The sequence below is a fragment of the Polyodon spathula genome, chromosome 44, assembly GCF_017654505.1.
Source record: "Polyodon spathula isolate WHYD16114869_AA chromosome 44, ASM1765450v1, whole genome shotgun sequence".
Classification (NCBI taxonomy): domain Eukaryota; kingdom Metazoa; phylum Chordata; class Actinopteri; order Acipenseriformes; family Polyodontidae; genus Polyodon; species Polyodon spathula.
Window position 1 is genome coordinate 977131 of NC_054577.1, and position 12162 is coordinate 989292.

A 12162-nucleotide genomic window follows, 5' to 3' on the forward strand; every position below is an offset into this window, starting at 1 on the left:
GTTCTTGCTAGCTCTGTGTGACGATGCTGGCAGTAAGAGGCAGCTGGGTTTAGAGTCATGATCACAACTGACAATATTTGTTCCCCCGCGTCCTTGATTATAACAGGGGGCGGTGGAGAGAATTTTGCTATTGTTAATAATCAGAAGTAAGAAAGTAGATTGAAGGAATATTTGCATAACGGGGGTGGAAATGAGACTCCTGTTGCACAGCAGTGTCACCCAGTCCAGGTTTTACTACCAGCTTGATCAGCCCCCAGTGTGTCTAGGGAACAAGCTCAGGTGTGTCTTATTATTAAACTCCTATTGAAACCAGGGCTGGATCACACTGCTGTGCAGCGGGAGTCCGATTTACTCCCCCGTATTTCTGTGTTGTTCTCAGTCACTGCTCTCGCTGCCCGGTTATATTTGCTCTGGTTGAGAAGGAGTCTCAGTGCAGTACAGGGGTGGATCTCTCTTGGCAGCTAGCCCCCCGTCTCTCTCTCAGTCGTGGCCGCTCTCGGACAGAGGCATGTGGCGGATGGTGTGGAAGATCCAGTCCATCTTGGTGGTCCAGCCGCCGTGGTGCGCGTCGTTCATCTGCTTGGTGAAGTACTCCAGGGCCTCGGGCTCGCTCTTGTCGAGGGCCAGGGTCTTGCGCAGGTAGGCGATGTCATCGAACGACTGCAGCTCGGGCATCCCACAGCCCAGCAGCAAGGAGAAGAGGTTGATGAAGAGGTTGGCGTGCTGCCGGATCGACAGGTAAGCCTGGTAGCACATCTCCTGAAACCTGAGGGGAGGGGAGAGGGGAGAGGGGAGGAGGGAGGGGAGTCTAATTCAGATACGCTAACTCTTATAAAAGAGCATGAGGCATGATGAAGCATTGTAAAGCACTGAGAGGTCTGGTAAAGCATAGGGAAGCATTGTAAAGCACAGAGAGGTCTGGTAAAGCATCAGGGAAGCATTGTAAAGCACAGAGAGGTCTGGTAAAGCACAGGGAAGCATTGTAAAGCACAGAGAGGTCTGGTAAAGCACAGGGAAGCACTGTAAAGCACAGAGAGGTAGTTTAAGTACTGTTTAAAGTGAAGAATCTGAAAGGGCAGGGGGTGCTGTTTTGGGGTACCTCTCGAACTCCTTGGTCTTGGTGCACTCTGGGACCCCCTTGCTGATGACGAGGAGGAAGTCCTGTGTCAGGACGAAGGGGACACGCTCCCGCTTGTACCCGAATTTCTTCTTCTTGTGATCCAGGAAGTGACCGAAGTCGATATGGAACAGCTGGGAGAGACACGGCCTTTACTGGGACGAAATCACTGGGACTGGGAGGGTTCACCCTTGAGATTCTAGCCTCGTGTGTCACTCAGTGTCTCAGTGCCTCTCAGTGTCTCAGTGTGTCTCTCTGTGTCTCGGTGTCTCACTCAGTGTCTCTGTGTCTGTGTCTCTCAGTGTCTCAATGTGTCTCTCTGTCTATCTCTCTCTCTCTCAGTGTCTCTCATTGTCTCAGTGCGTCTCTCTTAGTGTCTCTGTGTCTCTCTCTCAGTGTCTCAGTGAGTCTCTCTCAGTGTCTCTGTGTCTCTCTTTCTCAGTGTCTCTGTATCTCAGTGTCTCTGTGTCTCTCTCTCTCTGTGTCTTAGTGCGTCTCTCTCAGTGTCTCTGTGTCTCAGTGTCTCTGCGTGTCTCTCTAAGTGTCTCTGTGTCTCTCTCTCTCTCAGTGTCGTGTGTGTGTCTCTGTGTGTCTCTCTCTCAGTGTCTCAGTGCGTCTCTCTCAGTGTCTCTGTGTCTCTGTGTGTCTCTTTCTCAGGGTCTCTGTCTCTCAGTGTCTCAGTCTCTCTCTTACCTGCCCATTCTCCTTCACCATGATGTTGCTGTTGTGTCTGTCTCCGATGCCCAGGATGAAAGTCGCCACGCAGTATCCAGCACAAGAGCGAGTGAAGAGATCAATCGCACAGTCATAGCTGAGGAGGAGAGGCAGCATAGAGCCTGATATTGCAGCGCTAGACCCTGATATTGATGAGATCCAGCTCTCTGAAATGTCTTTATAATATACAGCGCTAGACCCTGATATTGATGAGATCCAGCCCTCTGAAATGTCTTTATAATACACAGCACTAGACCCTGATATTGATGAGATCCAGCCCTCTGAAATGTCTTTATAATATACAGCACTAGACCCTGATAATGTGATCCAGCCCTCTGAAATGTCTTTATAATATACAGCACTAGACCCTGATATTGATGAGATCCAGCCCTCTGAAATGTCTTTATAATATACAGCACTAGACCCTGATATTGATGAGATCCAGCCCTCTGAAATGTCTTTATAATATACAGCGCTAGACCCTGATATTGATGAGATCCAGCCCTCTGAAATGTCTTTATAATATACAGCGCTAGACCCTGATATTGATGAGATCCAGCCCTCTGAAATGTCTTTATAATATACAGCGCTAGACCCTGATATTGATGAGATCCAGCCCTCTGAAATGTCTTTATAATATACAACCCCCAGCTCGTGAGCAGACGGGAACCCTGAGCACTCTCCCCGGGCGGCGCTCTGCCGCGGCCAACAATTATCCCAATTAATCTAACTGCGCCACACAACCATCACCCCCCTCACGGTCGGCAGTGATATAGCCTGGATTCAAGCTTGCGATCTCCAGGCTCTAGATCACATCCGCACAGAGCGCCTTTACTTTACTCAGTAGCCCTGAAATGCATTTCTATCTGCTTTTCCCTCTCTGTCTAATTCCTGACTGGCAGAGGCTTTGCAGGGTAACAAGCAGCACACATTTTGGCAAGAGAACAGCACAGCTCGGCCGAGATTTTCCAGAGAGCACTGCGTGCGGGGATAGTCAGCATGCGATCAATGAGAATTGAATGCCCCCCTCTCGGGGTGGGCTGGCCCCTCTCACCCCTCCCCGCGGTTCTTGTCCTTCAGCCAGTGGTGCAGCGCGTTGCTGTTGAACTGCAGTGCCCCCTTCAGGCCCCCCTTGCACTGGATCTGCATGATGGTGTGAGAGTTCTTCACCACCTCGATCAGCCCCACACAGTCCCCTATAGACAGGCAGCCATAGGGGAGCATCCTAGAGAGGGAGCAATGTTGCAGACACATCACCCTACAGAATGGAAAAATCTGACAAATATCTAACATGAAATGCTGCTGGACTGCTATTATGGCTTCCGGTAGACTTTTAAAAAGAAATAAAAAAATTTAAGCGATATCATTTTGTAGTTTTGATTACAACATGATATAAAATAATAAAATATCTAAATTATGTTCACACACATTTTTGTGTATAGGAGTTTTCTATAGGGGACGGGGGAGAGCAATGCAATCCAGCACCTGCAAGCCCCTGTAGATTTAGAACTTTCTAGAAGGACATCACTGGCTTCTCCAGCAGACCTGATCGATTGACAGTACCTGAGGTCCAGGCCTTGGTTCTGCCAGATATTCTCCATGATTTTGATGATCTGCAAGGTCAGCATGTCCTGTCTGAGGTCTGGAACACGAATCAGAGCTCAGAGATTAAAGATTAGAGTTTAGAGATTAAAGATCAGAGTTTAGAGAATAGAGATTAGAGATTAGAGATTTAGAGATTAGATATCAGAGATTAGAAATCAGAGAATAGAGATTCCCTCTCCCCCTCTCCCCATCTCCTCCCTCCCCTCTGTCTCCTCTCCCCTCTCTCTCCTCTCCCCTCTCCCCCTCTCTCCTCTCCCCTCTCCCCTCCCCTCTCCCTCTCTCCCTCTCTCTCCTCTCCTCTCCCCATCTCTCTCCTCTCTCCCTCTCCCACTCTCCCCTTCTCCTCAATCTCCTCTCTCTCCTCTTTCCCCTCTCCCCTCTCCCCTCTCTCTCCTCTCCTCTCTCTCTCTCTCTCCTCCTCCTCTCTCCTCTCCTCCCCTCTCTCTCCTCTCCCCTCCCTCCTCTCTCTCCCTCTCCTCTCCTCTCCCCCCCCCCCAGGGGAGAGTGAGAGAGGGGGAGCTCCCCTCACCGTGGCAGTTCCCTGAAGATGATCTCATTGTTTGTGAAGAGCAGCTCACTCATGATGTCTGGATTCTCCCAGTTCAGCCAGAGAGGCCGCTTCGCAGAGGACATGATCCTGCACTCCTCCAGCCTGCAGAGAGAGAGAGAGAGAGACGCAGAGAACAACACAGGGGCATTGTGAAGCACACAGGGGTCTGGTAAAGCATAGGGAAGCATTGTAAAGCACAGAGAGGTCTGGTAAAGCATAGGGAAGCATTGTAAAGCACAGGAGAGGTCTGGTAAAGCATAGGGAAGCATTGTAAAGCACAGAGAGGTCTGGTAAAGCATAGGGAAGCATTGTAAAGCACAGAGAGGTATGGTAAAGCACAGGGAAGCTATAGTAAAGCACAGAGAGGTCTGGTAAAGCATAGGGAAGCATTGTAAAGCACAGAGAGGTCTGGTAAGTAAGTACCGCGCGTTTCTCCTCCAACCATATCGGGAAGACTGTCGTGCCCTTCGACTGTAAAGCACAGAGAGGTCTGGTAAAGCATAGGGAAGCATTGTAAAGCACAAAGAGGTATGGTAAAGCATAGGGAAGCATTGTAAAGCACAGAGAGGTCTGGTAAAGCATAGGGAAGCATTGTAAAGCACATAGAGGTCTGGTAAAGCATAGGGAAGCATTGTAAAGCACAGAGAGGTCTGGTAAAGCACAGGGAAGCATAGTAAAGTACAGACAGGTCTAGTAAAGCATAGGGAAGCATTGTAAAGCACAGAGAGGTCTGGTAAAGCATAGGGAAGCATTGTAAAGCACAGAGAGGTCTGGTAAAGCATAGGGAAGCATTGTAAAGTACAGAGAGGTCTGGTAAAGCATAGGGAAGCATTGTAAAGCACAGAGAGGTCTGGTAAAGCATAGGGAAGCATTGTAAAGCACAGAGAGGGTTCTGGTAAAGCATAGGGAAGCATTGTAAAGCACAGAGAGGTCTGGTAAAGCACAGGGAAGCATTGTAAAGCACAGAGAGTCTGGTAAAGCATAGGGAAGCATTGTAAAGCACAGGGAGGTCTGGTAAAGCAAAGGGAAGCATTGTAAAAGCACAGAGAGGTCTGGTAAAGCATAGGGAAGCATTGTAAAGCACAGAGAGGTCTGGTAAAGCATAGGGAAGCATTGTAAAGCACAGAGTGGTCTGGTAAAGCATAGGGAAGCATTGTAAAGCACAGAGAGGTCTGGTAAAGCATAGGGAAGCATTGTAAAGCACATAGAGGTCTGGTAAAGCATAGGGAAGCATTGTAAAGCACAGAGAGGTCTGGTAAAGCATAGGGAAGCATTGTAAAGCACAGAGAGGTCTGGTAAAGCATAGGGAAGCATTGTAAAGCACAGAGAGGTATGGTAAAGCATAGGGAAGCATTGTAAAGCACAGAGAGGTCTGGTAAAGCACAGGGAAGCATTTGTAAAGCACAGAGAGGTTTGGTAAAGCATAGGGAAGCATTGTAAAGCACAGAGAGGTCTGGTAAAGCATAGGGAAGCATTGTAAAGCACAGAGAGGTCTGGTAAAGCATAGGGAAGCATTGTAAAGCACAGAGAGGTCTAGGTAAAGCATAGGGAAGCATTGTAAAGCACAGAGAGGTCTGGTAAAGCATGGGGAAGCATTGTAAAGCACAGAGAGGTGTGGTAAAGCATGGGGAAGCATTGTAAAGCACAGAGAGGTCTGGTAAAGCATGGGGCTGTTTAAATGCACGGGGGTACCTGAGGTTGCCTAGCTGGTGCACAGGGTTCAGGGGGCACACGAAACCCTGCAGGGCCTCCATGCAGTCGGAGCGGCTCATGTGATCAACCAGGAACTTCATCTGGGTCTGAGAGAGAGAGAGAGAGAGGGGGAGGGAGAGAGCGAGAGAGAGAGAGAGAGAGAGAGAGAGGGGGGGGAGAGCAAGAGAGAGCGAGAGAGGAGAGGGGGGAGCTCTCGAACTAAGCTCTCTCTCTCTTCTTCTCTTGATTCACCAGAGGATAGAGGCGACTTACGTGGGAAGACATTGTGAGGTCTTAAACACGGGGGAAAAAGATTTGAGGAGGAGAACACTGGAGGGCCAGGGGGGGAGAGGGGGAGATCAGGGGTAGAGGAAGAAGACGCGTTTTCTCTGCTCAGGATGTCGGTCAGGTTGATGAGTTTCTCGAATGGACCTCCACCTCCATGGCCTCCACCTGTCTGTTTAGGTGTTTCAGGTACATCCCGCAGGTCCTGCAGAATGCCTCCAGCAGCAGCCCAAATCGCTGGCTCACCGGCTTGTTGTGCATCTCCGACCTGCAGCCAGGGGGCGACACCGAGTCCCACGCACAGGGATTAATATAGATACACTGAGACAGAGATACACATGCACTTAATATAGGGATTAATATAGATACACTGAGACAGAGATACACATGCACAGGGATTAATATAGATACACTGAGAAAGAGATACACATGCACTGGGATTAATATAGATACACTGAGAAAGAGATACACATGCACTGGGATTAATATAGATACACTGAGACAGAGATACACATGCACTGGGATTAATATAGATACACTGAGAAAGAGATACACATGCACTGGGATTAATATAGATACACTGAGACAGAGATACACATGCACTGGGATTAATATAGATACACTGAGACAGAGATACACATGCACTGGGATTAATATAGATACACTGAGAAAGAGATACACATGCACTGGGATTAATATAGATACACTGAGAAAGAGATACACATGCACTGGGATTAATATAGATACACTGAGAAAGAGATACACATGCACTGGGATTAATATAGATACACTGAGAAAGAGATACACATGCACTGGGATTAATATAGATACACTGAGAAAGAGATACACATGCACTGGGATTAATATAGATACACTGAGACAGAGATACACATGCACTGGGATTAATATAGATACACTGAGAAAGAGATACACATGCACTGGGATTAATATAGATACACTGAGACAGAGATACACATGCACTGGGATTAATATAGATACACTGAGACAGAGATACACATGCACTGGGATTAATATAGATACACTGAGAAAGAGATACACATGCACTGGGATTAATATAGATACACTGAGACAGAGATACACATGCACTGGGATTAATATAGATACACTGAGACAGAGATACACATGCACTGGGATTAATATAGATACACTGAGACAGAGATACACATGCACTGGGATTAATATAGATACACTGAGACAGAGATACACATGCACTGGGATTAATATAGATACACTGAGAAAGAGATACACATGCACTGGGATTAATATAGATACACTGAGACAGAGATACACATGCACTGGGATTAATATAGATACACTGAGAAAGAGATACACATGCACTGGGATTAATATAGATACACTGAGACAGAGATACACATGCACTGGGATTAATATAGATACACTGAGACAGAGATACACATGCACTGGGATTAATATAGATACACTGAGAAAGAGATACACATGCACTGGGATTAATATAGATACACTGAGAAAGAGATACACATGCACTGGGATTAATATAGATACACTGAGACAGAGATACACATGCACTGGGATTAATATAGATACACTGAGACAGAGCTACACATGCACTGGGATTAATATAGATACACACAATAATTAGTAGCTATGTGAACTCTTGTACTCTATGTGTACGTGAACCTAAGTTAAGTATCTATGTGACTCTGTCTCTATGTGTACGTGAAGCCCTAATTATATTCTAATGTGGACTCTGTACTCTATGGTGTTACGGAGTCCCTAAGTTATTTATATCGGTGACTCTGTACTCTATTGTGGTAAGTGTGTCACACACACACACCCACACACACACACACACACATCACACACACACAGTGTTATAATAGACACACACACACACACAACACACACACACACACACACACACACACCACACACACACACACACAGGAAACTATGTACTGTCGTGTGTGTTGTCTATGTTGCACCTGCTGTGTCTCGTGTATACAGACACAGAGACAGTAGAGAGAGAGAACAGTGTGCTGATAGACTGTAGTGTGTGAGTGTCGTTAGCAGTGCTGTAGGAGAGAGAGAGGAGAGAGAGTGTGAGTGAAACTCCAACTGGTCTTCTTCTTCACAGGATAGGAAACTAACCAGTCTCGAAAGACGTACTCCTTCGCAGCGCTCTCCCAAATAGCTCCTTATGACGAGTATGAAGTGAAGTGTGGACTTCTCTCCCTCCTCTCTCCTTACTCTCCTATCTATCTCCCTCTACTCTGTACTATCTCCGTCTATCTCATCGCCCCACCGTCTCCTGCTGGACTCCATCGCCGCACCTACCCGTTCCTTTGCCTACCTCCCTATCGCTCCCTACGTTCTATCCTCTCCCAAATCACAATACCATCACCAAACACCAATCCCAATCCCCAAGTTGCCAGTCCAGCAATATCCAATCTCAAGCAGTCCAGTCCAGTCACAGTCCCACGCCCAGTTCCAGACCCAGCCCAGATGTCACACAGTCCCAATTCCACATCACAGGATGTCCAGTCCAGTCCGTCCCAGACCAATTCTAATCCAGTAACAAGTCTCCAGTGGTTAGTGTCAGGGTCAGGGTTATGGTTAGGGTTAGACAGTCACAATCCAAGTCCCAGTCCCAGTCCCAGTCCAATTCCCAATCCCTAAGTCCCAATCCAATCCAATCCCTTCCAATCACAGTCCTAGTCCCAGTCCCCATTCTAATCCAGTCCCAGTCCCATCCCAGTCCCAGTCCCTAGTCAATCAAAATTTTCCAGCCCATCCAAGCAATTCCCAATTCCCAGTCCCAACTTTTGCAAGGTCCAGTCCCAGTCCAGTTCCAGCCAAATTCTCCAGATCACAGCCCAGTTCCAAGCCCAGTCCCAGTCCAAGTCCCAATTCCAATATTCCAGTCACCAGTCCCCGTCCCAATCCCAATTCCAATCCAGCCAGTCCAGTCCCAGTCCCAGTCCAGTCCCAGTCCAATCCCAGTCATCCCAGTACCAATCAATCACAATCCCAATTCCCAACCAGTCCAAGGCCCAATCACAATCCCAAATCACCAGTCCCAGTCCATCCCAGTACCCAGTCCCAGTCCATCATTAGGGTCAGGGTTAGGGTCAGGGTTAGGGTTAGGGTTAGGGTTAGGGTTAGGGTTAGGGTCAGGGTCAGGGTCAGGGTCAGGGTTAGGGTTAGGGTTAGTGTCAGGGTCAGGGTTAGGGTTAGGGTTAGGGTTAGGGTTAACCCAATCCAGTCCAGTCCCAGCCATCCGCCCAATTCTAATCACAGTCCAGTCCAGTCCCAGTCCCAGTCCAGGGGTTAGGGTCAGGGTTAGGTTTAGGAATCCCAATCCCAATTTCCAATCACAGTCCTCAGTCCCAGTCCCAGTCCCAACCCAAATTCTATCACAGTCCCAGTACCAGTCCCAGTCCCAATCCCCATTCAAATCACGGTCCCAGTCCAGTCCCCAGTCCCAAATCACAGTCACAGTCCCAGTCCCAATCCCCAATGCAATGTCAATCCCAGTCACAGTACAATTCTAGCCCCAGTGAGAGACTGGTGACCTGGACGAGCTGCAGTAGGTACTGGGACAGCTTGTCGTCGTTCAGCCCCTTCACCAGGCACTTGAGAGCAAAGTCGCGCACGACGGGGTCGGGGAAGTTACAGTCCAGAAGCTCCAGGGCCAGCTCGGGCTTCATCAGGGGCCAGTCCCGCAGCAAGCAGTACATCTGAGGAGGGGCCGCAGAGACCAGAGAGATCAGAGAGAGGAACCCGAGCCCCAGAAACGACGCCCTCAGATCCCACGCCGTCCCTCACCTGAGACACCTCGTCCCGCGAGTTCCACTTGACTGACAGCAGCAGCTTGGGCAGCGTCTCCGGCATGTCCACACAGGAGTGCCTGAGGAGAGACAGGCATGGCGTGAGACACAGACACTGTCTCGCTCTCTATCCTCTCTCCTCCTACGCTCTCCTCCTCCCCTCTCCCCCTCCCCTCACCTGTGTCTCCAGAGAAAGTCTTTCTCCTGCTCAGTCAGTTCAGAGAGGGGGTCTCTGTTGGCAATGCTGCGAAGCTGTTCCATGTCACTGTCTCCCAGGGTGGAGTCTCGAACCATCCTGGTACTCTGGGGGGGGGGGGGGGGAATTGCTTTATAAACCAATATGTTTAGATGATACTGACTCGCAGGCAGACCCAGCTCTCATCAATCTCCTATGAGAGTCTCCTATGAGACAGTCCTGTGTGTCTCTCCCCAGTCCTGTGAGACAGTCCTGTGTGTCTCTTACCAGTCCTGTGAGTATGTCCCCAGTCCTGTGAGACGGTCCTATGAGTCTATCCCGGTCCTGTGGGTCTCTTACCAGTCCTATGAGACAGTTCTGTGGGTCTCTTACCAGTCCTATGAGACAGTCCTGTGAGTCTCTTACCAGTCCTATGAGACAGTCCTGTGGGTCTCTTACCAATCCCATGAGACAGTCCTGTGGGTCTCTTACCAGTCCTATGAGACAGTCCTGTGGGTCTCTTACCAGTCCTATGAGACAGTAGTTGTAGCCCAGCTCGCGGGACATGCTCCAGTTGGCGTGCTCCTCTATCTGCTGCTGGTCGGGGAACTTGACTGAGTGACTGAACCAGTTAAACTCCAGCTCCAGACAGGGTGTCTCCTGCACAGAGACACGAGCAGAGACACAGTGACACTGCAGAATCCACACACACTGTCCATTCCTCTCCCTCTCCCCTCCTCGCCCCTCTCCTCTCCCTCTCCCCTCCTCGCCCCTCTCCTCTTCTCTCATTCTCCTCTCACACTCCTCTCCTCACCCCTCTCCTCTCCTCACCCCTCTCCTCTCCCTATCCCCTCCTCGCCCCTCTCCGCTCCTCTCCCTCTCCACTCCTCTCACTCTCCTCTCCTCACCCCTCTCCTCTTCTCTGACTCTCCTCTCCTCACCCCTGTCCTCTCCCTCTCCCCTCCTCGCACCTCTACTCTCCTCTCCTCTCATTCTCCCCTCCTCGCCCCTCTCCCCTCCTCTCACTCTACTCTCCTCGCCCCTCTCCTGTCCATCTCCCCTCCTCTCCCTCTCCCTTCCTCTCCCTCTCCTTCTCCCTCTACCTTCCTCTCCCTCTCCCCTCCTCACCCCTCTCCCTTCCTCTCATTCTCCACTCCTCTCTCCTCTCCTCACCCCTCTCCTCTCCCTCTCCCCTCCTCACACCTCTCCACTCCTCTCACTCTCCTCCCCTCTCTCTCTCTCTCTCCTCCTCGCCCCACCTTGTTGGGGTTGGCCCCAGCGGCTCCGATGGGGTTCAGCAGGTCCTCCAGCCCGTGAGGCACCGGCCACAGGTTCAAAGCCAGCTTCCCAGCAACCAGCGTGTCCCGGTAATCAAACAGGTTCACATTGCCCCAGGCCAGGGGACAGTGCTCCTTAGAGACAGCGAGACAGGGAGAGAGACGTGGTCAAGACAGGGAGACAGGCAGACGCACCTTGAACATAATAATAATAATAAGGTTCGGTGATTATACGTCCCCTGTTCACGAAGGAATTTCTGCGCTTGTACTTATCTGAACAGTTCTGCTTCTTTGAATAGTTCTTTCTTCTTGCTTCTTTTTGCTTCTGCTTAGAAGAAGACTACAGCACACACACACACACACAGCACACAACACACACACACAGTGGTGTGTGAGTGCGGGTGGAGAGAGAGTGGAGAACCGGGGGAAGGAGAAGGGAACTGACTCGTCTACCTGGTCGTCTCTTCGCACGCCTCGACCCCTCCGTCAGTCCTCTCTATAGTATCCTCTCGGTGAGTAAGGGGGACGGTCTCGTTGTGTGTCGGACAGTTATGTCATGTACGTTATTGGTATGTTATGTTTGTCGACTGTTGTCCTATGTTATGTACCGTTATTGTATGTCATTGCACGCTTATGTTATGTTGGGTTTTGTATGTTATGTTATGGCGGGTTTTGTTCATCCTGTCATTGTCATGGCATGTCATGTTACGTTATGTTAGTTTGGGTTTATGTTAAATGTCATGTAGTATGTTTGAGTACAGTGCAATACAATACAGTACAATACAATACAGTACAATACAATACAGTACAGTACAGTACAGTACAGTACAATACAATACAACCCAAAACAATACAATACAACCCAATACAATATAGTACAATACAATACAACCCAAAACAATACAGTACAGTACAAT

At 49.2% G+C, this 12162-nt stretch overlaps 1 protein-coding gene across 1 annotated transcript in view; it reads right to left on the reverse strand.

Annotated features, from left to right (window-relative positions):
- Nucleotides 1-267: 267 nt before the first annotated feature.
- The window catches only part of LOC121305638 (phosphatidylinositol 4,5-bisphosphate 3-kinase catalytic subunit alpha isoform-like), a 15147-nt gene continuing 3252 nt past the window's right edge, over nt 268-12162 (reverse strand). Inside the window, exons 5-17 of the mRNA XM_041237331.1 lie at nt 11228-11399; nt 10494-10628; nt 9972-10096; nt 9792-9873; nt 9539-9703; nt 6117-6284; nt 5679-5785; nt 3975-4088; nt 3395-3481; nt 2886-3056; nt 1811-1928; nt 1100-1251; nt 268-766 (exon numbers count right to left, since the gene is read on the reverse strand). Of these exons, the coding sequence (XP_041093265.1) occupies nt 481-766; nt 1100-1251; nt 1811-1928; nt 2886-3056; nt 3395-3481; nt 3975-4088; nt 5679-5785; nt 6117-6284; nt 9539-9703; nt 9792-9873; nt 9972-10096; nt 10494-10628; nt 11228-11399 (1882 nt within the window). The 3' untranslated portion in view covers nt 268-480. The remainder of the gene's footprint in view (nt 767-1099; nt 1252-1810; nt 1929-2885; nt 3057-3394; nt 3482-3974; nt 4089-5678; nt 5786-6116; nt 6285-9538; nt 9704-9791; nt 9874-9971; nt 10097-10493; nt 10629-11227; nt 11400-12162) is intronic.